The sequence below is a fragment of the Somniosus microcephalus genome, chromosome 13 (genome assembly GCF_052327205.1).
Source record: "Somniosus microcephalus isolate GS21.2 chromosome 13, FLI_Smic_1.0, whole genome shotgun sequence".
NCBI lineage: Eukaryota > Metazoa > Chordata > Chondrichthyes > Squaliformes > Somniosidae > Somniosus > Somniosus microcephalus.
Genome location: NC_140999.1, coordinates 9,587,306 through 9,613,919, shown reverse-complemented (window position 1 = coordinate 9,613,919; position 26,614 = coordinate 9,587,306). Strand labels below are relative to the sequence as shown.

General features: G+C 48.1%; 1 protein-coding gene across 1 annotated transcript in view; it reads left to right on the top strand.

Moving 5' to 3' along the window:
- Nucleotides 1–24,558, top strand: part of cers1 (ceramide synthase 1) — a 48,646-nt gene extending 24,088 nt beyond the window's left edge. The window contains exons 3-7 of the mRNA XM_086004465.1: nucleotides 10,607–10,787; nucleotides 13,851–14,012; nucleotides 17,352–17,499; nucleotides 19,861–20,006; nucleotides 23,456–24,558. Coding sequence (XP_085860591.1) covers nucleotides 10,607–10,787; nucleotides 13,851–14,012; nucleotides 17,352–17,499; nucleotides 19,861–20,006; nucleotides 23,456–23,498 — 680 coding nt within the window. The 3' untranslated portion in view covers nucleotides 23,499–24,558. The remainder of the gene's footprint in view (nucleotides 1–10,606; nucleotides 10,788–13,850; nucleotides 14,013–17,351; nucleotides 17,500–19,860; nucleotides 20,007–23,455) is intronic.
- The last annotated feature ends 2,056 nt before the right edge of the window (nucleotides 24,559–26,614 follow it).

Genomic DNA, 26,614 nt, shown 5'->3' with positions numbered 1-26,614 from the left:
CCATCCGGACCAGGGGTTTATCCTCTTTCAGTTTGATTAGTTTATTTAATATATCCCCTCCTTTTATTTTAAATGCACTTATCTCATTACTAATCTCATCATCCTTTTGGTACTCTACCAACCTGCCCCCGCCACACAGTACTGGCCCCCGATTATCAAAATCCACGACAAGGCCTTGGACAACGTGGACCACTTTCTATACCTCGGGAGCCTACTGTCAACAAGGGCAGGTGTCGACGACGAAATCCAACATCAGTGTGCCAGTGCCGCCTTCGGTCGCCTGAGGAAGAGAGTGTTTGAAGACCAGGACCTCAAACCCGGCACTAAGGTCATGGTCTACAGGACAGCAGTGATACCTGCCCTGCTCTATGCCTCAGAGACATGGACCATGTACAGCAGGCACTTCAAAGTACTGGAGAGGCACCACCAACGCTGCCTCCGCAAGATCCTGCAAATCCATTGGCAGGATAGGCGCACCAACGTCAGTGTTCTTGCTCAGGCCAGCATCGAAGCTTTGACCATGCTCGATCAGCTCCGATGGACGGGTCACATTGTCCGCATGCCCGATACGAGACTCCCAAAACAAGCGCTCTACTCGGAGCTCCGGCACGGCAAGAGACCCCCAGGTGGGCAGAGGAAACGCTTCAAGGACACCCTCAAAGCCTCCTTGAAAAAGTGTAACATCCCCATCGACACCTGGGAATCCCTGGCCCAAGACTGCACAAAGTGGAGGAGAAGCATCCGGGAAGGTGCCGAACACCTTGAGTCTCTTCACCGGGAGCAAGCGGAAGCCAAGCGCAGACAGCGCAAGGAGCGCACATCAACCCAAGCACCCCACCCACCCGCCCCTTCAACCACCGTCTGCCCCACCTGTGACAGAGACTGTAGGTCCCGCATTGGACTCATCAGTCACCTGAGAACTCATTTTTAATGTGGAAGCAAGTCATCCTCGGTTCCGAGGGACTGCCTAAAAAGAAGAATCTCATCATCCAATGTCATGTCCACCTGTTCTATCTCCCTGGTAAATACTGAAGCAAAATAATTATTTAATATTTCTGCCATCTCTCTATCGTTACCTGTGGTATTATCCTGTCTATTCCTTAATGGCCCTATTCCCATCCCAACCTTTTTTTATTGATGTGCCTGTAAAATATTTTACTATTTTGTTTTATGTTCCTTGATAATTTAATTTCATAGTTCCTCTTTGCCTTCCTAATTGTTTTTTTCACTTCTCTCATAATCTCTTCATATTGTCCCTTATCATGCACTCTCCTGCTGTTTAGGTACTTAATGTATGCCCCTTTGCTTACCCTCAATTGTTCCCTTATGGCTTTATTCATCCATGGAGTCTCATTAATGTTTAGTTTGTTCTTTTTAGCAGAATATATTTTTCCTGCATTCTGTTGAACACCATTTTAAATGTTTCCCATTGCTGTTCTACATCGTTGTTTGCCAATATTGTTGCCCATTTTATTTCCCAAGTTCTATTCTCAGCCCCTCAAAATCAGCTTTTCTCCAATCTATTACCCTGGTTTTCGTCATACTTACGTCTTTCTCAATTATCATCTTAAAGCATATTATATTATGGTCACTATTGCCTAGATGTTCCCCTACTTTTACTTCTCTTATCTGCACTGGTTCACTTCCCATTACTAGATCCAATAGTGAATCCTCCCTTGTTGGGCTTTATACATATTGGGTTAGAAAGGAGTCCTGTACACATTGTAGGAACTCCATTCCCTTATCCCCTTTACCTACCTCTTCTGTCCAATTAATATCGGGGTAGTTAAAAGCCCCCTTGATTAATATTCTATGTTTTTTACTCATTTCCCTAATTTGTCTGCATATTTCTTCCTCCACCTCCCTTCCACTATTAGGTGGTCTGTAGACTACGCCTATTAATGTGATTGATCCTTTATTATCTTTTATCACGTAAAAACATAAGAAATAGGAGCAGGAGTCGGCCAATCGGCCCCTCGAGCCTGCTCTGCCATTCAATAAGATCATGGCTGATCTGATCTTGGCCTCAACTCCACTGTCCCTGCCCGCTCCCCATAACCCTTGACTCCCCTGTAGTTCAAATATCTGTCAATCTCTGCCTTGAATATATTCAATGACTCCGCCTCCACAGCTCTCTGGAGTAGACAATTCCAAAGATTCACGACCCTCTGAGAGATGAAATTCCTCCTCATCTCCGTCTTAAATGGGCGACCCCTTATTCTGAAACTATGATCCCTAGTTCTAGATTCCCCCACGAGGGAAAACATCCTCTCAGCCTCTACCCTGTCAAGCCCCCTCAGAATCTTTTATGTTTCAATAAGATCACACCTCATTCTTCTAAACTCCAATGAGTATAGGCTCAACCCTTCCTCATAAGACAACCCCTTAAACTCAGGAATCAATCTAGTGAACCTTCTCTGAACTGCCTCCAATGCAAGTATATCCCATCTTAAATAAGGGGACCAAAACTGTACGCAGTACTCGTGTGGTCTCAACAATGCCCTGTACAGTTGTAGCAAGACCTCCCTACTTTTATACTCCATCCCCCTTGTAATAAAGGCCAACATTCCATTTGCCTTCCTAATTACTTGCTGTACCAAAGTGGATAACCTCACATTTTCCCACATTATGCTCCATCTGCCAAACTTTTGCCCACTCACTTAACTTATCTATATCCCTTTGCAGATTCTTTGTGTCCTCACAACTTACTTTCCCACCTATCTTTGTATCATCAGCAAATTTGGCTACAGTACACTCGGCCCCTTCATCCAAGTCGTTAACATAGATTGTAAATAGTTGAGGCCCCAGCACTGATTCCTGTAGCACCCCACTAGTTTGCCAACCTGAAAATGACCCATTTATCCTGACTCTCTGTTTTTTGTTAGTTAGCCAATCCTCTATCCATGCTAATATATTACCCCCAACAAGCTTTTATCTTGTGCAGTAACCTATAATGCGGCACCTTATCAAATGCTTTTTGGAGATCCAAATACGCTACATCTACTAGTTCCCCTTGATCCACCCTGCTCGTTACATCGCCAAAGAACTCCAATAAATTTGTCAAACTTGATTTCCCTTTCATAAAACCATGTTGACTCTGCTTGATTGTATTATGATTTTCTAAATGTCCTGCTACTACTCCCTTAATAATGGACTCCAGCATTTTCCCAATGACAGATGTTAGGCTAACTGGTCTATAGTTTCCTGCTTTCTGTTTCCCTCCTTTCTTGAATAGGGGCGTTACATTTGTAGTTTTGCAATCCGCTGGGACCTTTCCAGAATCTAGGGAATTTTGGTAAATTACAACCAATGCATCCATTATCTCTGCAGCCACTTCTTTTAAGACCCTAGGATGCAGGCCATCAGGTCCAGGGGACTTGTCAGCCTTTAGTCCAATTTATTGCCTAGTACTTTTTCTCTAGTGATAGTGATTGTTTTAAGTTCCTCCCTCCCTTTTGCCCCTTGATTTTCCACTATTACTGGGATGCTTTCAGTGTCTTCTACCATGAAGACAGATACAAAATATTTGTTCAACGTCTTTGCCATTTCCTTGTTTCCTATTATTAATTCCCCAGTCTCATCCTCTAAGGGACCAACATTTACTTTAGCTACTCTCTTCCTTTTTATATACTTGTAGAAGCTCTTATATTTCTTGCTAGTTTCTATTTTCTCCCTCATCATTATTTTTTTAGTCATCCTTTGCAAGTTTCTAAAAATGTCCCAATCTTCTGGCCTACCACTAACCTTTGCAACATTGTATGCCTTTTCTTTCAATTTGATACCCTCCTTAACTTTCCTCAGTTAGCCACGGATGATTCGTCCTTCTCGTAGAGTCTTTCTTTCTCACTGGAATATATCTTTGTTGAGAGTTATGAAATATCTCCTTAAAAGTCTGCCACTGCTTATCTACCATCTTACCTTTTAATCTATTTTCCCAGTCCACTTTAGCTAACTCTGTCTTCATACCCTTGTAATTGCCTTTATTTAAGTTTAAGGCACTAGTTTCAGACCCAAGTTTCTCACCCTCAAACTGAATGTGAAATTCTATCATGTTATGTTCACTCTTCCTTAGAGGATCCTTTACTATGAGATCATTAATTAATCCTGTCTCATTACACATTACCAGATCTAAAAAAGCCTGTTCCCTGGTTGGTTCCACAATGTATTGTTCTAGGAAACTGTCCTGAATACACTGTATGAACTCGCCTCAAGGCTACCTTTGCCAATTTGATTTGTCCAATCTATATGAAGATTAAAATCGCCCACGATTATTGCAGTACCTTACAAGCCCCTATTATTTCTTGATTTATACTTTGTCCTACAATGTAGCTACTGTTAGGGGGCCTATAGACTACTCCCACCAGTGACTTATTTTCCTTATTATTTCCTATCTCCACCCTAACTGATTCTACATCTTGATCTTCCGAGCCAACATTATTTCTCACTACTGTACTGATCTCATCCTTTATTAACAGAGCTACCCCACCTCCTTTCCCTTTTTGCCTATTCTTCCGAAATGTCAAATACCCCTGAATATTCAATTCCCAGCCTTGGTCACCTTGCAACCACGTCTCTGTAATGGCTATCAGATCATATCCAATTATTTCCATTTGTGCCATCAATTCATCTATCTTGTTACGAATGTTGCATGCATTCAGATAAAGAACCTTTAATTTTGTCTTTTTAAATTTTTTTCCCTACTCTGACCCTATTTGCTGGTGCACTTATGCTTGTATGCTCTGGCCCTTCCTGTCACACTCTGGTTATCATTACCCCGATCGCTACCCTGCGCTATTGCCTTGTCCTTTCTCTTTAACTTTCCTTCTGAGCCACGGTGCCTTGGTCAGCATTGTGGCTGTCCTCCCTGCAGTCTTTCTCCTTGTCCTCACAGGTAGCGAGTACAGCGGACCTGTTGGACAGGACCAGTGTCTGCAGGACCTCCTTCTCAACCTCTCTTAAATCCCTGCTACCTGTCTCCCTAACAGTCACGCCCTCCCCTTCCTGAACCTGTGCTTTCCTCTGGGGTGTGACTGTAATCTGGATAAAACTGTCGAGAAATTCCTCCCCCTCCCTTATGTGTCGGAGTGTCTCCAACTCGCACTCCAGCTCAGTGACTCTGAGCCGGAGAGATTCGAGATGGAGACATCTCCTGCAGTCAGTATGCTTTCAAAGGATAAAGTAACAGAGTACATAATGTGAAAATAAATCAAAATAAATTAGCAATTTGTGGCTTAAATATCAAACCATTGCATCTAAAAATATTTTAATCAGTGATCCTTTCAAGCCCTGAAACCTGAGCCCACGTTGGTCCTGTGTTGCAGATACTGCGGCAATGCTGCATCACTAGAGTCACCTGTCACCCCTGATCCTCTCTAACTTTTACCGCTGCACAATAGAGAGCATCCTGACGAACTGTATCACAGTATGGTATGGCAGCTGTAGCTACTATGACCGGAAAGCCCTGCAGCGGGTAGTCAAAACTGCCCAACGCATTACCGGCACCCGGCTACCGACCATAGAGCACATATACCAGAAACGCTGTTTACGGAGGTCACGGTCCATCATCAAAGACCCTACCCACCCCAGCCACAGTCTGTTCGCCCTCCTGCCATCTGGGAGACGCTACAGATGCATTCGCACCCGTACGACCAGATTTAGGAACAGCTTCTTTCCCAGGGCTGTCATCCTACTGAACTCCACAAATAAACTCTAAAGCCTGCACATCTGCCAATGCACTTTATTATGGTTATGTTTATGTTAATGTATTACAAGCCAAATGTATGTTGAATGTTTAAATGTCTTAATCTAAATGTACACTCTCGGGAGCCGCAAGCCTACATTTCGTTGTACTGCACTTGTGCACTAACAATGACAATAAAAGTTGATTTATTTATTTATTTATTTTACTGTGAAGGACCACTATGGCGAGGCAGGATTCTCTGCTGGGAGGAGCTGTGGTGAGGCTGAGTTCAGCGGGTTCTCCGTCTATTGATTCCACCTCCTCGGAGCTTAACCGCATTCAACATGCGCAGCGGCCGATATCGACACAATCCCGTGTTACCTAAGAATTAGGAACAGGAGTAGGCCGTACGGCACCTTGAGCCTGCTCCGCCATTCAATAAGATCATGGATGAACTTCTACCTCAACTCCACCTTCCCGCCCGATCCCCATATCCCTTGCTTCCTCCAAAAATCTATCGATCTCAGTCTTGAATAGACTCAACGACTGAGCATTCACAGCCCTCTGGGGGAGAGAATTCCAAAGATTCACCACCCTCTGAGTGAAGAAATTTCTTCTCATCTCAGTCCTAAATGGCCGACCCCTTATCCTGAGACTGTGGCCTCTGGTTCCAGGCTCTCCAGCCAGGGGAAAACAGCCCCTCGGCATCTACCCTGTCAAGCGCTCTAAGAATGTTATACCTTTCAATGAGATCTCCTCTCGTGCTTCTAAACTCCAGAGAATATAGGCTCAAACTATCCTCATAGGACAACCCGCTCATCCCAGGAATCAATCTAGTGAACCTTCGTTGCACCTTCATTGTTCTTTCAGTCGAGTCTACATTCCCCCCCTCTCTTTCTCTTCATATATTTGTAAAGACATTTCCTGTTAGCTTTGATATCCCTCAAGATTTCTTCCCCCCATATTCTTGTCTTGTGCCTCATCACTTTCTTCGTATCCCCTTGTTACTTTTTACAGCTGTCCCAGTCCACTGGATTTCCACTTACCCTTTCATTTGTGTAAGCCATACGGTTCTGTCACGAGCGTACCTGTCTGTCAGTCGTGCCTCAGCAGGCGTCGCTATCTTTTCAGAAGGTCGTGGGTTCATAGAAACCTGGAAGATAGGAGCAGGAGTAGGCCATTCGGCCCTTCGAGCCTGCTCCGCCATTCAATGAGATCATGGCTGATCATCCAAACCCTAGCACCCGGTCCCTACACCGACAGCCATCCCACCCAAGCCCTATCCCCATAACCCCACGTATTTAATCCCCCCTAACACTAAGGGCCAATTTTTTTTATCATGGCCAATCAACCTAACCCGCACATCTTTGGACTGTGGGAGGAAACCGGAGCACCCGGAGGAAACCCACGCAGACACAGGGAGAATGTGCAAACTCCACACAGACAGTCACCCGAGGCCGGATTCGAACCCGGGTCCCTGGCGCTGTGAGGCAACAGTGCTAACCACTATGCCACTCCAGAGTCTTTTAAGCACTGGGGCCGACACTCCCAGTGCAGTACTGAGGGAGCGCTGCACTGTCGGAGGTGCCGTCTTTCGGATGAGACATTAAACCGAGGCCCCGTCTCGGGTGGATGAAAACGACCATTATTTCGAAGAAGAGCAGGGGGAGTTCTCCCCAGTGACCTGAGCCGATATTTATCCCACAAACAACATCGCTGAAAAAAACAGATTCTCTGGTCATTGTCACACTGCTGTTTGTGGGAGCTTGCTGTGCGCAAATTGGCTGCCGGGTTGCCTGCATTGTAATAGTGACTACACTTCTATAGTACTTCATTGGCTGTAAAGCGCTTTGGGACGTCCTGAGGTCGTGAAAGGTGCTGTAGAAATGCAGCAAGGAGTGTGGGACACCTGAACTAACCGATAGGGCAGGATTTTCATTCGGCCGTGGAGGCGGGATTGGAGGCATGTGCGGGATTGAAATCGGGGGGGGCACGAACCCATCCCGCCTCCATGCCAGTTTCAAAGGAGGCGGGAACCCGACCTGTGCTGGGACCTGCCTCCCTGAGGCGGGAAGGGGATTAGTGCCAATTAACTGCCTGTTAACAGACAGTTTTTAGCCTAATCCCTATTTTTCTTCCTGAAGTGTGGGATTCCCGACGGCTCCAAACCATGCCAAGTTAGCGAGGCGGACCGTCGGGCTGAAGGGCTTGGAGGGTTTGAGATGTCTGGTGTTCAGGTGAGTTATGAGTGCATGAGTGCAGAGGTAAGTGTGTTTAAAGAAGTTTAATTACCTTTACTTACCTTTACAGCCTTCCTTTCTTCAGGTCTCGTGAGTCCCTCATCTCACTGGCACAGAAAGCAGAATGGCCGCGAGCTGTCAAAAGTTGCCGCATTCAGCTTTCTGTTCTGGAGAGATCTCTAAATCAGCCTGAGAGGAAGGAATTAACTTGGAGTACAGATTGTCAGTGTTTGACAGCTTCAAAGAGCTGTCAAACGCTGATATTTCATCTGTCAAAAGCTCTTGACAGATGAAATGTCAATCTGTGATGTCACCTGTTGCCAGGTGGCCCTTAATTGGCCTGCTGAGCCCGCTGGGCGGGGTCAACAAGGTCAATCAAGTCAAAATCGCGTGGGTTGGCCGCATCTCGATGGAGGCGGGACTACAACCCCAAAAGTTGTAGTCCCACCTCCTACACTCCCCCTGTATCAAAATCCAGCCCATAGAATCCACAGATAAAATATGCAGCCATTGCAAAAGAAATGAGCCGAATTCCTCAATTTTTGCCCCCCTTTCCTGAAGGTATTGAGTATCACTGTGGTACAGAGGAAATGGAAGGGGGGGAAAGTCAAACAAGAGATGAAATGTGGGTGAAATGATCTGTAATGTACTTAAAGGAAAAGCAGGAGATGGTGAGATGTTGAGCTGAGGCAGGAGATGCTGAGATGTTGAGCTGAGGCAGGAGATGGTGAGATGTTGAGATGAGGCAGGAGATGGTGAGATGTTGAGATGAGGCAGGAGATGCTGAGATGTTGAGATGAGGCAGGAGATGCTGAGATGTTGAGCTGAGGCAGGAGATGGTGAGATGTTGAGATGAGGCAGGAGATGCTGAGATGTTGAGCTGAGGCAGGAGATGGTGAGATGAAGCATAACAAAAGACATGCAAGTGATGAGTGAGACAAAGAGGGAGGGGATGTAAGTCCAGTCATAAATAAGAACAGGAGAACTGGCAAAACATGGGAAGATCTAGCGATCCAAAGTGAAGAATATGAGATCGACACCACGGATGCAGATTTCCCCCAAAGCACAGTGTTCGAAGGCGAGTTCCCCCAAGCACCATTCACCTCCCCTCCCCAATACCAACCCCATCCTGAATTGTACAGCAGACTCTCCTGTTATGTCTTTAACTTGTTTTATTATGCTTCTTCCCATCATCTAATGTAGCATCTGTGCCAGCTAACTGTGTGCGCACGTGGTGGGTGCTCGAGCGCATGGGGTATGTACCGTGCATGCAGTGGAGTGTATGGAGTGGGTGCGTGGGGGGGGTGCGTGGGGGGGGTGCGTGGGGTGGTGCATGGAGGGTGTGCGGGGTGGGGGGGGGGGTTCTTCCCCCCCCCGCCCTTTAGTTCTACTCCTATTTAAATTCTTGTTCATTTCTCACTTTTCCAATTCTGATGACGGGTTACACCTCAAACTTTAACTTGTCCATTTTGCCTGCACATGCTGACTGACTCACTCTGTCTTTCCAGCATTTCTGCTTTTGTTTCAGAATATCACGTGACATTATTTGAACTTGGGACTAACCCGTTAAACAGCAGTGAATTTCTCCGCTTAGTGTCGTCCTGTCTTGCTCTGTAACTAAGGGTATATTTTACAATTAGTGAAGTTCAGATACAAACACTTCATGCGTTCATACTCTGTGTGTTTAAACAGACACTAACCCTCATAGAGGAATACAGTACAAGGTTTTAAAAAAATTCATTCATGGGATGTGGGCGTTGCTGGCAAGGCCAGCATTTATTGCCCATCCCTAATTGCTCTCGAGAAGGTGGTGGTAAGCCGCCTTCTTGAACCGCTGCAGTCCGTGTGGCGAAGGTGCTCCCACAGTGCTGTTAGGGAGGGAGTTCCAGGATTTTGACCCAGCGACGATGAAGGATCGGCGATATACTTCCAAGTCAGGATGGTGTGTGACTTGGAGGGGAACTTGGAGGTGGTGGTGTTCCCGTGGTAGAGGTCGCGGGTTTGGGAGGTGATACCAGAGATGAGGGACTTCAGTTATGTGGAGAGATTGGAGAAACTGAGATTCTTCTCCTTCGAGCAGAGAAGGTTAAGGGGCGATGTAATAGAAGTATTCAAAATTATGAGTAGTTTTGATAAATCAAGTAGGGAGAAACTGTTTCCTCTGGCAAGTGGGTTGGTAACCAGAGATCATAGATTTAAAATAATTGGCAAAAGAACTAGAGGGGAAATGAGGAGAAATTTTTTGACACCGCGAGTTAAGAAGATCTGGAATGCACTACCTGAAAGGGTGGTGGAAGCAGATTCCATAGGAACTTTCAAAATGCAATTGGACAGGTACTTGAAGAGGAGTCATTTACAGGGTTATGGGGAAAAAACTGGGGTGTGGGACTAAATTGGAGAGCTCTTTCAAAAGGGCAAGCACCGGCACGACAGGCCGAATGTAAGGCTGTGCTGTAAGATTTTAAGTGACTTAAACGTTGTATCTGAACTTTGGCAATTGGAAAAGGCGCCACGTCGTGCCCTGAGCCCTGGTATCACCCTAGTGACCCTTGTGTCACGACTATTAGTACACAAATCCACTCTCTGGTGTGATGGATCAGCGGGGAAATGAGAGAAAATGTTTGTGCTTCAATCAGAAAATGCCACATACGAATCAAAGGTGTTAACTTTCGCGCTCGTCTTTCAGAGTGGAGAGCGACAATGGACGTCCCTAAAGACATAGCGATTGCTTACCTGGTTCAGTGCAGTTTCTATGGACATGCCATCTACGCCACTGTCTACATGGATGCCTGGAGGAAGGACTCTGTTGTGATGTTGGTCCATCATGTGATAACACTGGCGCTCATCGCCTTCTCCTATGCCTTCAGGTAGGTGTGCGTGTATGTGCTCGAGTTGCCAACTCTGGTTAGACATATTCCTGGAGGTTTTACCTCATGACCTCCCACCGCTGGTCAAAGACCCCTTTCCCCACCATCGCCAACATTTTTTATCACTAATAAATTAACGTGTTCAAAAAAATGGGGAAAAAGACACCATTTTATTTACCGCCCCTATGATTTTTCCCCCGGGTGTTGCTCGCGGCCAGTGTCCCGGAGATTAATCTTCAATTCCTGGAGACCCCAGGGCATTCCTGGAGACTCCAGGGCAATCCTGGAGCGGTTGGCAACCCTAGTATGTGTTAAGAGAGGGAATCTACGAATTACAGGACTTTTGATCCACCATATTGGAGTGTGTGCAGAAGACATCGGGCCGGTTGCGGTGGGTAATAGTGGCGATCTAACAGCGTTCGGTGATAATGCCCTTTTGAAGCTGACCACAACTTCAGGATGTAGCCCGCGCGCATCTAAACGCGGAAATCCTGAAGTTGCGGGCAGTCATTCCCTGCTCCGACACTGGCTGCGCTGTGCGCTCCCCCGCCCTCGCCCCCGCCGCCCTCGCCCCCGACAGCTGCCAATCAGTAATCGGTCAAATCAGGGAAACTGATGAAAACTTGGGTTTTTCTGCGGTAATATTGCTGTTAAATACCCCATTAAATGTTAGGCCTTGTTGGATTAGGCGTAACTGCAGTTTTAACAACGTATTGACTGCTGAACAAAAGCTATGGCCCTGAAAAACTAATTTTAATTTCGTGGAGTGTCAAATTTCTCCATTATGATAAAAATTACAATTTTTAAGAAACTATTAAAAAAAAAAAAATTAATATTTTTAAAAAGTTTGTTCATATTTATTTCAGGTTTACCTTTTCCCCAATGTGAGAGCCCCAAGCTTTGTTTTTTGCCCTCTGTAACATTTTTTAAAAAGTCCGGATGAAAGCAACTTCACTTCCTGGTTTTTGTCTGTGAGAATTCTGCACTGTGATCGGCTGCTCGGACAGCTTGTTGACGTCATCTTAGATCGCGCTCTAGGGATTCCCCACTATTCTACACCGATCTCACTTGCGCGTTGCAAAAGGCAAACCTCTCGCCACAGAGCGATCGCGAGGGCTTTGTGGGCGGCTTTCTTCGGGGGTCAGCAGCAAGCGCCTTAGCTTCGCCCCTTGACCGCAAATTCCGGGCCATCATTTTTACCGTAAAGTGGGTTTAATCCCACACCGCCCTGAAAACTTTCCCTCAGTTTATGAGCACAAGATATATTGGTGTCGTTACCACTGCTAGTCCAGGATGAGCAGAGAGACATAGGCCTCCCCCAGTGGTGTAATGGATAAAGGTACCTTGTGATACGGTACCAAGCTATAGAGAACAGGAAAACCCCAACTGATCTCGGCCTGGGCAAAGATGAGAAATGACCCATTTACCTGTCAAGCCTGTTCCTGTTGCAGATCTTATACAATTTCTTCAACGTATCTCATCTCCTGTGGGAGGTTTTGAAACATATAAGATTCTGAGGTGGATTGACAGGGTAGATGCTGAGAGGTTGTTTCCCCCTGGCTGGAGTGTCTAGAACTAGGGGTCATAGTCTCAGGATAAGGGGTCGGCCATTTAAGACTGAGATGAGGAGCAATTTCTTCACTCAGAGGGTGGTGAATCTTTGGAATTCTCTACCCCAGAGGGCTGTGGATGCTGAGTCATTGAATATATTCAAGGTTGGGATCGATAGATTTTTGGACTCTCGGGGGATCAAGGGCTATGGGGATGGGGTGGGAAAGTGGAGTTGAAGTCAAAGATCAGCCATGATCTTACTGAATGGTGGAGCCGTATGGCCGCCTCCTGCTCCTGATTCTTATGTTCTTATGTGTAGCCTAGTGTCATCAGGCGGTTCAAACCAGTGGAGTAAAAAGAAAGACTTGCATTTATATAGCGCCTTTCACAACCTCCAGACGTGGAAGAGAGGTGGAAAAACACAGCGGGTTTGAAGTGTTAGATTTACGATAATCTTGAGCAGGTGTTTCCCCATCTTTTCAACCCGTGATTTGTTTTTTTTTAATTCTTTTACGAACAAACACCCATTGGAACAACATGGCCTTTCCAATTGTGAAATCTTCATCAACTTGGAGGAAGGGCTCCCCCGGTGGCTCTATTAGTAAATGCACTGCTCTGTTTGGAACTGAACCATACAGGATTACATAGGATATACGGCACAGAAACAGGCCATTCGGCCCAACCAGTCCATGCCGGTGTTTATGCTCCACTCGAGCCTCCTCCTGTCTTTCCTCATCTAAATCTATCAGCGTAACCCTCTATTCCCTTCTCCCTCATATGCTTGTCCAGTCTCCCCTTAAATGCATCTATACTATTCACTTCAGCCACTCCCTGTGGTAGCGAGTTCCACATTCTCACCACTCTCTGGGTAAAGAAGTTTCTCCTGAATTCCCTTTTCAATTTCTTGGTGACTATCTTATATTGATGGCCTCTAGTTTTGCTCTTCCCCACAAGTGGAAACATTCTTTCTGTATCCCCTCTATCAAAACCTTTCATAATTTTAAAGACCTCTATTAAGTTACCCCTCAACCTTCATTTTTCAAGAGAAAAGAGACCCAGCCTGTTCATCCTTTCCTGATATGTATACCCTTGCATTTCTGGTATCACCCTTGTAAATCTTCTCTGCACCCTCTCCAGTGCCTCTATATCCGTTTTATAATATGGCGACCAGAACTGTACACAGTACTCCAAGTGTGGTCTAACCAAGGTTCGATACAGGTTTAGCATAACTTCCCTACTTATCAATTCTATCCCTCTAGAAATAAACCCTAGTGCCTGGTTCCAGGACAGCAGGTAGGAGCGCTGTTAACCTCAGCACACCAGGCTAGGCAGTGGAACAGGATCAGCCAGGGTTCCTACTCCTGATGGCTACTCAGTAACTTCTGTTGGAAAAGATGAGGACAGGATTGGGATTGGCGCCCCTTGTAGTCAATAATGTTTAACCGTCGGTAATGGCCACTTAGGCAAAGTATCTCAGCGGCTAAACAATTGGGGGTTTTTTTTCTCTTGCAGGTATCACAATATTGGAATCTTGGTTCTTTTCCTTCACGATATAAATGACATTCTGCTAGAATTCACCAAACTTAATGTTTACTTCAAAAACAGGGCTGGTGTCCACCACAGACTAAACGATGTGGTTTCCAATATTGGCTGTTGCACCTTTGCTATGAGCTGGTAAGTGTTTGTGCGCTCGCTTAACGCTTTATTAATGCATCCTAGCAGATCCACAGCCCTACAACGATTGGCCGTTGTCCACGGCGAATTGCCCCGTCTCTTCAACAGTGCTGTGGACCAACTCTCCCACCACTACTCGTGTTCTTTTGCTCCTCCTATGAAGTGCCTTGGGATGTTTGCTGTGTTAGAGGTACCGCATAAATGCAAGTTAGTGGTGTGGAGGGGCAGAGGGAGTTGGGTGTCTGACATGAATCAGTCATTCATGAAAGAAAGACTTATGAAATAATACTGAGCGGCCTGCGGGTGGCGCTGTCCAGGGAGAGCGTAAATACTCGGGCACGGGCCCAGCTTGCGCAGGACATTCTTAACAGGAACTAGTGAAGGACACAACTAGATCTCCATGTTGTAAAACAGTTGATTAAAGCTTTGTTTAACGCTTAGACCAAGTGCCTAGTAGTTTTCTTGCGTCAGTGTCCATGTTCACAGATCACTGAAAGCTCGTGCGCAGGTACAAAAGGTTATCAAAAGGACTAATGGAATGTTGGCTTCTCTCTCTCGGGGTCTGGAATACAAAGGGGAGGGAGTGATGCTGCAGTTGTACCTTGGTCAGGCCCTATCTAGAGCACGGCGTTCAGTTTCGGGCACCGCGCCTCAGGAAGGATATACTGGCCTCGGAGAGCGTGCATCGCAGATTCACCAGAATGGTACCGGGGCTTAAAAGGGTTAAATTATGAGGAGAGGTTGCACAAACTTGGTTTGTAGTTCCTTGAGTTTAGGTTGACGGGTGATCTAATCGAGGTGTTTAAAATGATTTTTAAAAAAGATTTGATAGAATAGATACACAGAGAGAACCTATTCCCGCTGGTGGGGGTGATCCAGAACACACAGACCATCATTTTAACATCAGGTCATTTAGGCGTGAAATCAGGTTGCATGTTTTCACTCAAAGGTATGGGTCAATTGAAATGTTCCATGCTGAGATCGACAGATTGTTACTGGGTGAGGGTATCAAGGGATATGGAGCAAAGGCTGGTAAATGGACTTGAGGTACAGATCGAATTGAATAGCGGAACAAAGTGGAATGGCCTACTCCTGATGTAAGTTGTTCCAATATGGGAAATCTCACACTATAAGGTGTTTCTAAGGCCAGTGGTTAGTAAGGAGGACAAAATGCACAGAGAGGCGAATGGAGATTGGGGGTGGGGGTAACAAGTCAAACAACAATCCCAAGGGTGGTATCATGCCCCAAACAGCAAGAACATTATTCAGTTTTGACATTGCAAGAGATTTTCAACTTGCTCAAAAAATTATTTGTCTAATTGTCCCTGATTTTTGAAAAGTAAAGGCGGCCATTCGGATGCCCCTGTCCCTCGGGTGATCTAAAGTCATTTGAGTCAATTCTCGGTGAAAATTAACATCAAGTCGCCACGGGTGTATTTTGGTGCCTTTTCAGGCGAGTCAAGTTGTCCGAAAGAGAGGTTCTAGCAAATGTGTAATCTGCCTGTTTTTCTTTGGTTCCGTCTGATGGATGGGCCCATTCTCTAAGTTCTACTACCAACCCTCACCAGCTAACTTTCCTTTAGACAGCCCTCTCAACATGGTGGAAAGTGGACCTTGAGCAGGAAACAAAGAGGATTGTTCAGCACCTCGCCTCTGTGACCTCTTCCAGCCCAATATCGAAGGCCATGCCCATTGGCCTTTCAACCCTGGCCTCCTGCGCATCTCCCTCGATTTCCCCCTCACCCCTGTGTTGACAGCAGAGCTTTCTGCCTTCTCGATTCTACATAGAAAACATAGAAAAATAGGAGCAGGAGTCGGCCATTCGGCCCTTCGAGTCTGCTCAGCCATTCAATATGATCATGGCTGATCCTCTATCTCAATACCATATTCCCGCTCTCTCCCCATACCCCTTGATGCCTTTTGCATCTAGAAATCTATCTATCTCCTTCTTAAATATATTCAGTGACTTGGCCTCCACAGCCTTCTGTGGTCGAGAATTCCACAGGTTCACCACCCTCTGAGTGAAGAAATTTCTCCTCATCTCAGTCCTAAATGTCCTACCCCGTATACTGAGACTGTGACCCTTCGTTCTAGACCCCCCCAGCCAGGGGAAACATCCTCCCTGCATCCAGTCTGTCTAGCCCTGTCAGAATTTTATACGTTTCAATGAGATCCCCTCTCATTCTTCTAAACTCTAGTGCATACAAGCCTAGTCGACCCAATCTCTCCTCAAAAGACAGTCCTGCCATCCCAGGAATCAGTCTGGTGAACCTTCGCTTGCCCTCCCTCTATGGCAAGTATATCCTTCCTTAGGTAAGGAGACCAAAACTGCACACAGTACTCCAGGTGTGGTCTCACCAAGGCCCTGTACAACTGTAGTAAGACATCCTTGCTCCTGTAGTAAGACATCCTTGCTCCTGTACTCCAATCCTCTTGCAATGAAGGCCAACATACCAACTACTCCCTGAAACTTTTCCTCTTGTTTCCGCTCAACACCTTCAAAAGCCTCCCCAAAATCTCTCTTTAACAACCGTGCTTCCAGTCATCTCCCCTTATCTCTCCTCGTATTGCTCAGTGTGTGATTCTCCTCGGCTTAGCAGCTTGCGCCATTTACTACATTAAAGGCAATTTTATGAAGTGCTTGGGTCAATGGGAGAAAGGAAGGAAATATTTGAAATGGTGGGTGTTGCTATGTAAGGAAGAAAGAATTTGCATTTATATAGCGCCTTTCACATCCCAAAATGCTTCACGGTTTGTAGCAGTTAGTAATCAGTCTTGTGGATGAGACGTTAAACCGAGGGCCTCGTCTGAGGTGGACGTAAAAGATCCCGTGGCACTATTGGAAGATGAGCAGGGCAGTTTTCCCTGGTGTCCTGGTCAAAATTTATCCTTCAATCAACTTCATTAAAACCAATTATCTGGTCATTATCGCATCGCTGTTTGTGGGAGCTTGCTGTGTGTAAATTGGCTGCCGCGTTTCTTGCATTACAACAGTGACTACACTTCAAAAAGTACTTCATTGGCTGCAAAGCGCTTTGGGATGTCCTGAGGTCGGGGAAGGCACTGTATAAATGAGTCTTTCTTTCTTTCTTTCTTTCATGCGAGCCTAGCCAATGAGTGTCGGCAGGCTATCCAGTGTGGGCCATTTAGGACTGAGATGAGGAGGAATTTCTTCACTCAGAGGGCTGTGAATCTTTGGAATCCTCCACCCCAGAGGGCTGTGGATGCTGAGTTGTTGCATATATTCAAGGCTGTTCTCAGGATAGTGAGGGAGCCTCATGTTTATAATGAGTTCCATGAGTTTTCTTCTCTGCAACACTCTCTCTCTTTTTCTCCTAGGTTCTGGTTCCGTCTTTACTGGTTCCCCCTCAAAGTGCTGTATGCCACCTGTTACTCCAGTCTCCAGTCTGTTCCCAATATTCCTTTTTACTTTTTCTTCAACATCTTGCTGCTCACCCTCACTCTGATGAATGTCTATTGGTTTCTGGTGAGTAATCCCAGGCTGGGGGGGGCACTTCCCTATCTTCCTCTCACCATCTTCCTCTAACCTCTCCCAATGTGATCGGGGCATAGACTCATGGTGGGATGGGCAGGGATGATAAGTTTTGTACACGTGCTGGAGAGGGTGTGGGGGGGCGGGGGGGGGTCGAGTGTGGAGAAAGTTTTTTATAACTGTAGCAATAATATCCAGTAGATTCCATAGAAGTTACAGCACAGGAACAGATCATTCGGCCCAACTGGTCCGTGCCGGTGTTTATGCTCCACACGAGCCTCCTCCCACCCCTCTTCATCTCACCCCATCAGCAGAGCCTTCTATTCCTTTCTCCCTCGTACTTATCTAGCTTCCCCTCAAATGCATCTGGGCTATTGCGATCCAAGCTTATTGTTGAAGCTAGCTGTCTGAAGCTTGTCAAACATATTTACTGTGGATTGCTCCGGTCTCTAGAATTCCTCCGTAGGTATAATCGAAATCGTTTTTGACATGAATCAGTCATTCATGAAAGAAAGACTTATGAAATAATACTGAGCGGCCTGCGGGTGGTGCTGTCCAGGGAGAGTATAAATACTCGGGCACGGGCCCAGCTTGCGCAGGACATTCTTAACAGGAACTAGTGAAGGACACAACTAGACCTCCATGTTGTAAAACAGTTGATTAAAGCTTTGTTTAACGCTTAGACCAAGTGCCTAGTAATTTTCTTACGTCAGTTTTATCAGCATATCCTTCTGTTCCTTTCTTCCTCATGTGTATATCTAGCTTTCCCTTAAATGTATCTATGCTGTTCACCTCATCTTCAGCGAGGAGAGGAGAAAAGGAGAGTAAATTGGGGGGTGAATTTGAGCTGAAATTAAACACAGGTGAAAAGGTGAAGAACAGTCTATGACCCATTTAGTTGAGGGCCACATTCCCAACCAATGACTTGCCCAAGGATTACTCTCGAGAGTACTGCACTACAAAATGATGGGACGCAGACCTGCATCTGCGAGTCCTCCACACGATTAACTCCGGCTTCCAGTCACTCCACAGAGGGCACTTTCCCCACTGCAAGAGAGAAGAAAAAACTGTGAGGACCCCCCCCCCCCCCCCCCATGGTTGTATTTCAATGGGGTCCTTTCACTTGCCCTTTGCAAGCTGGGGTGAAGGCAGCCTCCTTGTATAACAACAGAAAACACTGGAAAAACTCAGCAGGCCAGGCAACATCCGTGGAGAGAGAAATAGAGTCAACGTTTCAGGTCGAAACCCTTCGTCAGGACTGAGGAAAAAAAAGGCAGGAAATGAAACAGATTAAAAGGCAGTTTGGGGGCTGGGAAATGGGGGAGGGGATGAAAGAAGAGACATTAAGAGATATTCAAGGCGAGACGAGATGGTAATAGGACAGGTAAAGAAACAAACAATGGCTCTAGATGAAGTGTGAAATGCGCTGGCAGAGTGAGCGACAGCTGCCATGTGGGAGAGAGAATAAAATGAAAAGGAATAAAAAGGAAAAGGCACAAACCAAAAGTGTGGATAAAAAATATATAAAAATATAATAGGGGCCGAGGTTATGATCTGAAATTGTTGAACTCGATATTGAGTCCGGAAGGCTGTAAAGTGCCTAATCGGAAGATGAGGCGCTGTTCCTCGAGCTTACACTGAGCTTCCGTGGAATTCCTCCCACAGTCCAAAGATGTGCGGGTTAGGATGATTGGCTATGATAAATTGACCCTTAGTGTTAGGGGGATTAAATACGTGGGGTTACGGGGATAGGGTGGGATATGTGTTGATGTAGGGGTTCCGGGGATCAGGTGGGATATGTGTCGGTGCAGGCTCGATGGGCCGAAATGGCCTCTATCTGCACTGTGGGGTTTCTGTGATTGAATGCAAGAGGCCGCAGATGGTGAGGTCTGAGTGGGAATGGAACGGCGAATTGAAATGACAGGCGACCGGAAGCTCGGGGGTCACCCTTACGGACGACAGCGCTCCACTCCAGCTCGGGGCGACATCCCGCGGCCGAGCAGACTGTGATTGGAGGCCCAGAGGCACACGGAGCTGCAAAGCCCCTCCTGACGGGCCAGAGGTGGGTCTGCAAAAATGGCCCCAAACAGGCTGTGTGAGACGTGCAGCTGGTCTGCAGGACGACCACTAGTAGAGTGCGGGTCTCCGAGTTCAGCTTAACTCTCCCATTGGACCTAAAGACGGGACGTAAGTTAAGACAGTAGCTGTAGAACATCAGAGTGTGCCCTTTGTACCACTCGGCGGCCTAGCTCCAGTTTCCAATGGAAAAGGAAGACAAACAAGCCATGACTGATAGTCCTTGTGTAGCCCTGCCAGCCAGCCTTGACCTGTGCCCTGTGATTCGTTCTGTTTCAGTACATCATCCTGCTTGTGGTGAAGGTCCTGACCGGTCATGTGACGGAGGTGAATGACGTCCGAGAGTATGACGTTGAGGACAGTCGTAGTCCGGCGGTGCGCAAGAAATACGATCATCTTCATCTGAAGAACTGCTCCAAAGACAGGTATGAGATTCAATGACTTGCTGGCTGGCGCAGGGAAAACTGCAAAATACGATTGTAGATTCATAGGGGGAAATCATCGATTAGCGCCCCGAAAAAGTTAGCGGCCCTCCGCCGGAAATTGAGTAGTGGCGCCCCAAGCAGGAGGTGGGGGGCTACTGCAAGCACTCCACCTCCTTCTTGGGGCGCTACAACGGAAGATCGCGGCGCTACGTGCAACAGCGCCACGCACGCCGGCACGTAGCGCCGCGTTATTGCAAGCCTCCCTCCCCTGATTAAACGGGAGGGGCCCTGCTGGACCACTGGGGAGCCGGGGAAACAGCCCAGCGCTCAAGAGGAGTCCCGGGCTGAGCGATCGCGGCCGGCACCCCGAGGAAAAAAAAAGGGGAAGGGGGGCAGGTGCTGGCAGTCGGCCCAAAAGAAATGGCTGCCCGACACCTGCTCCTTTTACTAGCGCCGCCGCCGCTGCCAAATCGCCCCCCTGACCCTGTCGGACGTATCGTCCGGCGATGGGTCAGGGGGCGCAAGAGAAGTTTGTGGCCAGGGCGCTGCACACGGCGATGACGTCATCACCGGCAGCACGGGGCGCTACCGGCTACCGCCGCCGCTAACCTCCCGCTGAATTTCGCAGAAGGTGTTAGCGGTGCTACGCCCGGGCGCTCGAGGATTTGCTCCCCCGGGGGCGCTAACGAGAGGCACAAATCAACCCAATTTTTCCCCCATTGAGTACAAAAGCAAGGAAGTTATGCTAAACCTTTATAAAACACTGGTTAGGCCCCAGCTGGAGTATTGTGACCGCACTTTGTTAGGAAGGGTGTCAAAGTCTTGGAGAGGGTGCAGAAGAGATGGTTCCAGGGATGAGGGGCTTCAGTTGTGTGGCGAGACTGGAGAAACTGGGATTATTCTTCTCAGAGCAGAGAAGGTTAAGGGGAGATTTAACAGAGGTGTTCAAAATCAAGAAGGATTTTGATCGAGTAAATAAGGAGAAACTGTTTCCAGTGGCAGAAGGGTCGGTAACCAGAGGACACAGATTTAAGGTAATTGGCAAAAGAACTGGAGACGACATGAAGGAAAAAATGTTTATGCAGCGAGTTGTTATGATCTGGAATGCACTGCCTGAAAAGGACGGTGGAAGCAGATTCAATAATAACTTTCAATGGGAATTGGATAAATAGGTGAAGGGAAAAAATGTGCAGGGCTGTGGGGAAAGAGCTGGGGAGTGGGACTAATTGGAGAGCTGTGAATGGCCTCCTTCTGTGCTGTAAGATTCTATGGGGGAAAAATTGAGTTGCGCCGTGGTATTGCAGGTCTTCCTCCCCTTCTTAAAGGGGAGGGGACTTGCCCAGCGCGACCCGGGGCCCAGCTGGACCACCGGGGACCGGAGGGCCGGCGAAAGAATCCGGCACTCGAGAGAAGTGCCGGGCTCATGAAGCGCAGCCGGCACCCCGCGGGGAAGACGGGAACGGGGGCAAGTGCTGGCAGGCGGTCAGCAACAAAAATGGCCGCCCGGTACCTCGCCTTTAAGTAGCGCTGCCCCGGCCGCAGGTAGGCCTCCCTGACCCCGTCGGACATAACGCGGCCAAGGCGCTGCGCACAGCAATGATGTCATCGCTGGCGGCGCAGGGCGCTAACGGTTACCACTGCCGCTAACCTCCCGCTGAATTTCACGGGAGGCGTTAAGCAGCGCCGCGCCCGGGCGCTAGTTGCTTGGCGCCCCGTTAACGCCCATAGGGCGCTAATGTGAGGCGCAAAGCAACCGAATTTCCCCCCCATGATTCTAAGTAGCGTTACAGCTGCGTTTTTTTTTTGGATTGAGAAGCTAAAGTGAAGGACCAAGGCCAATAGGGCAAGGATACACAACCAAGGCTGGAAGGAGGAGGATTACATTTGAAGTGCAGTCACTGTTGTGTAAGCAAAAGCGGCAGCTATCTGGTGCACGGCGAGAGCCCACAAGTAGCAGATGAGATGAACGACAAGTTAAATTCTTTTTTGGTTGAAGGAGGAAAGTTGACCGGGATCCCATGGCAGATTTGTATCGCAGCGAGGAGAACTCGTATGTAGTGCCAGCCGATCTCTAACATTCACCTGAACCACTGGAAGAGAGAGGCTGTTTAAGTTGCCCCAGTATGAAGGCACCTCTGACCGTGCAGTGCTGAAATATCAGCCTATGTTGGGGGAGATCAGGACTGGGCTGGGCTGAGCTGTGATGGCCCACGGTCGAATAGCCAGCCAGTATTTGCTGTCTAGGCTCACGGATGAAGAAAGTACCAGGGGTCTGCTGGCTTCAAGTGACATGGGGAGAAAATTGCCGTGAGGATTTGCAGGGCTGTGGGGAAAGAGCAGGGGAGTGGGACTAATTGGAGAGCTCTTTCAAAGAGCCAGCACTGGTGCGATGGGCTGAATAGCCTCCTTCTGTGCTGTATGATTCTATTCCAAGAGATGATGAGGTTAGGGGGGCCGATCCTGGGTTTTAAAATGGCGGCCGATTATAGGAGGGAGGGGAGGAGTTCTACAGCACTGAGATCCTGGGGAAAAAAATAGACTAGAACAGAGCGTTGAGTCTCGGCAACACAGTGAGGGTCCATGGTTGAACTGAATGGCGTAACGAGCTCGAGGGGCTGAAGGCCTGCTCCTATTTTCCAATTTATCAATACAATTATAGTCCATCACTGTTAAACCCAGTCAGAAATTGCCCAACATCCTGAGACCCCCCAGTGCTGAGCAGTCCGACAGTCAGCCAGTAATGGGGAGAAGGCAGCTTCACAGGGGTTGAAGGAAGGGAATAAAGTGAGCGGCCTGGTCACCTTGGGCTGCTCTTGTGCTTTCACTGCAGAAAACTAAGAAGTGTTAGAAAGTAGCCAATGGAACCAATAAGCCTGTCCTCTTTCCGTCTTTCGGATAAGACGTTAAACAAAGGCCCCGTCTGCCCTCTCAGGTGGACGTAAAAGATCCCACGGCACTATTTCAAAGAAGAGCAGGGGAGTTCTCCCCGGTGTCCTGGGGCCAATATTTATCCCTCAACCAACATCACTAAAACAGATGATCTGGTCGTTATCACATTGCTGTTTGTGGGAGCTTGCTGTGCGCAAATTGGCTGCCGCGTTTCCCACATTACAACAGTGACTACACTTCAAAAAGTACTTCATTGGCTGTAAAGCACTTTGAGACGTCCGGTGGTCGTGAAAGGCGCTACAGAAATGCAAGTCTTTCTTGATTGCTCTCAGCCCCTGGGACCTGTTACCACATTCAGTGAGATCACTAATCTCAACCTTGACTCCATTTCCCCAGCTTAGCTCCGTATCCCTTGATGCCCTCACCCAACAAACATCCATCGAGCTCCATTTTTTTCGAAAGCTCCCGGTTGTCCTGCCTGTGCGCTCTCAGCCCCTTGCTTCTCTCGGGCGTGCGCCTCGCTTCCGCTGATCTGTCTGCTGGTTTATTTCCATCCGCAGAATGCACCAGAGGAACGGGATCATCAAGAACAAGTGGCTGTAATGCAGCGCGGGGACGCCTCGACACCACCTCTAGCGCTGTGTTTACAAGGACCTTCCAATCCGGATTTGGTCTGAATTTGGGGCTGATTCCGATTCCGACTTGCCTGGAACTTCCTCGATTGGGATTGAAACTGCAGCGGGAAAAATGCTACCGGTGCAGCTGCTGTTGTTTCGACGTCTGATTGCCCTCGGGGGTGGTGAGGGGTCTTAATTTTTTTAAATTATTGGGAACCATTTCTCCGTGTCTTTTGCAAAGACTGCATGGTTAGCACTCGGTCAGCTCCAGCAGAATTACCTCGCCTAAACGTATGTGTCGCTGCGAAGGCCGAACCGAGTTCTTGGGCTTCGCGCTTTAGGATGTTCCTTTGCTCCTCCGAAGCGCTCTCCCGCAACTTAAAAAACCCCGCTTCCCTTTGTAAAGTAGCCACCCGTCCACCCGCCCCTTCAACCTCCGTCTGCCCCACCTGTGACAGAGACTGTAGGTCCCGCATTTGACTCATCAGTCACCTGCAAACTCATTTTTAGTGTGGAAGCAAGTCATCCTCGGTTCTGAGGGACTGCCCAAGAAGGTGCCACTGCCCAGGATGCTGATGAATAAGAACCCGGAAACGGTTCTCCTCCTCTCGCCTCGCTAGCCGTGCGCCTGAACGAAACCGGCCCCGCGGGATCGGGACGGTCCCAGGTCGGTTCCCTGGGGTCTGTGCCGAGATCGGTTCATCTTGGACCAGGTGGTGGCAAACAGAGTGGGATCAAGAATTCTTAACGGGTGCTGGGCACCGGGAACATTAGGGGTGGGGGTGTGGGGGGGGTGGGGAACCCCTGCAACTCCCACACAAACCTTCCCCTCCCTACTCACCCCGTACCCCCCAAGATCCATTGACACAAACCTCTGGTAAAATGCACCAACGCCGTAGAATGTTTACACAATATGTTGCGCTTAAATGAATCTGCCGCCCCACTCCCCCTCTCCCGGCCTGGGCGGGGGCCCCATATTTAGCTGAGGCCGCCTGGGCCCTATAGGCCTGTGAGTTAATTCACTCCTAGTAGTGAGAGTGGAGGGGGGGTGAGGGGAGAGGGGGAGAGTGGAGGGGGGGTGAGGGGAGAGGGGGTGAGGGGAGGGAGGCGAGGGGGTGAGGGGTGGGAGGGGAGGGGGGGTAGGGGCTCAAATAGGCCACAGCGCCCCTGGGCTAAGGAGAAGGGGCAACCCAGTCGAGAGTTACTTTTCAGTTGTACCACGAGCAACCGGTCAAACGCTGCAGCCTCTCTGTCTGGGGTGGACCAATGGTGGACACCCGAGAGGCACGGAAGCTGCTTCCCTACCCTGATGGAAATACTCTGATCCGAGATGGACGTTGTGTATTTTTTTTAATGGGTAATATTTCCCCCTCCATCCAGCGCGAGCTGGGATTCTTTGCTCCCCCCACCCCCCACCGCACCTCTTCTGATTGACTAGTACTGACTAGGCTGCTTCATCTCACTGGGTGCCATTTGGAATATCGGAACCGGAGGAGGCCATTCAGCCCCTCGAGCCTGTTCCGCCTTTCAATTAGATCATGGCTGATCTGTATCTTTACTCCCATCTCCCCGCCTCAGTTCCATATCTCTTAGTACCCTTAATAAAAATCTATCAATCTCAGTTCTGAAATTTTCAATTGAGCCCCCGCCCACCACCCTCAACAGCTTTTTGAGGGAAAGAGTTCCAGAATTCCACTACCCTTTGTGAGAAGAAACTTGGCATTCTGTAATTTCTGTCCATGACATTGGGCTAGAAAGGAGAACATCCAAGGTTCTTCCGCTTGATCGCTGTCCATTGACCCGGTGGGCGAGTGCGTGTATGTGTCTCACCTGACGATAGGATCAAGCACAACTGTGATGTCTCCACCATTGACTCACCTGCCAGCGCCCACCATTCAGGCTTGCGTCTAAGGAATGGATAGTTGGGTGAAGGACTGGAGGGTGACTGGGAACGATGGAACTGTAAACCAGCAACAGAGGCAACACCTTTGAGAGGAGAAAGGGGGTAACGAAACCCCATAAATCACAAGCCCCCATTACCCGTGTCCGAATCAAACGTTTGTTCAAGAGGGGAAATAGTACAGGAAACTCTTTGGTATCCGGCACCGATGGGACCAGCGTGTTGCCGGTTGATTAAAAATTCCGGATGACGGAGCGGGTTATCTACCGAGACTATTTTTAACAAACAAAAATTAAAAAATCAAGAAATGTGCAGTATACAGTAATCGGGTATTCACCTACAGAGTGTTGTGTTAAATGGATGGTGGAAGATGCTCGATTAAGTACAGTACTGCCAGTTGAGGGTAATCCATAACTCTTTAATGACTTAACAGTAAAACAAAACTTATACAGTAAACGACTGTATACAGCGCGGGAGAGTCAGACTCCTGTTATTGAGGTGTTCGGACTTCCGACAGCGCCAAGAAGCCGAGTAGTGGCAGTTTGGAGAACTGCCCCTCACTGACTGACTCGGCCACTGCGGGAGACTCGGACTCAGCAACATTGCCGGTTATTGAGGTGTTGTTTACGGAGTATGAATTTTGCCGGTTAATAGAGAATTCCGGATATTGAGGTGCCGTTTAACGAGAGTTTCCTGTACCGGGCACCAAATGGGGGTCGTTTAGGAGACCAAGAACTAACTCATGCTGTTTGAGTTTGACTGTCGCGAAAATGAATCATTCCTTTCAGACACTTGATGCTGTTAAGCGTAGCAAGGGAGGGAGCAAGATGGCAACATTTGTAGATGCTGGTCAATGCATGGTAAGTGTGAAGCTTGGGACTCTCGCCATTTAAAGATATAGTCCCGACATCGAAGAGCTGCCGCCATCGGGGGATGGGCTTGCGGGCGAAGGCACCGCCCAGAGTAACCCTAAGCCATAACGAACAGAGGGTCTCGGGATCGGTCCCTTGTCTGGGCGGAGATAGCTGATCTCAGCCAGCTGGGATACTGCCATTGAGCACTTGCCCGTAGACTGGGGAAGTGAATCAGTGATCCAGCTCTTGATCACCGAACAAAAGGAGGAAAGGAGGAAGGGGGGGGGGGGGCGGGAGGGTGGGGGGGATCTCTTGTGCATCCATGGGCATTAAGAAATTGCCAAGAAT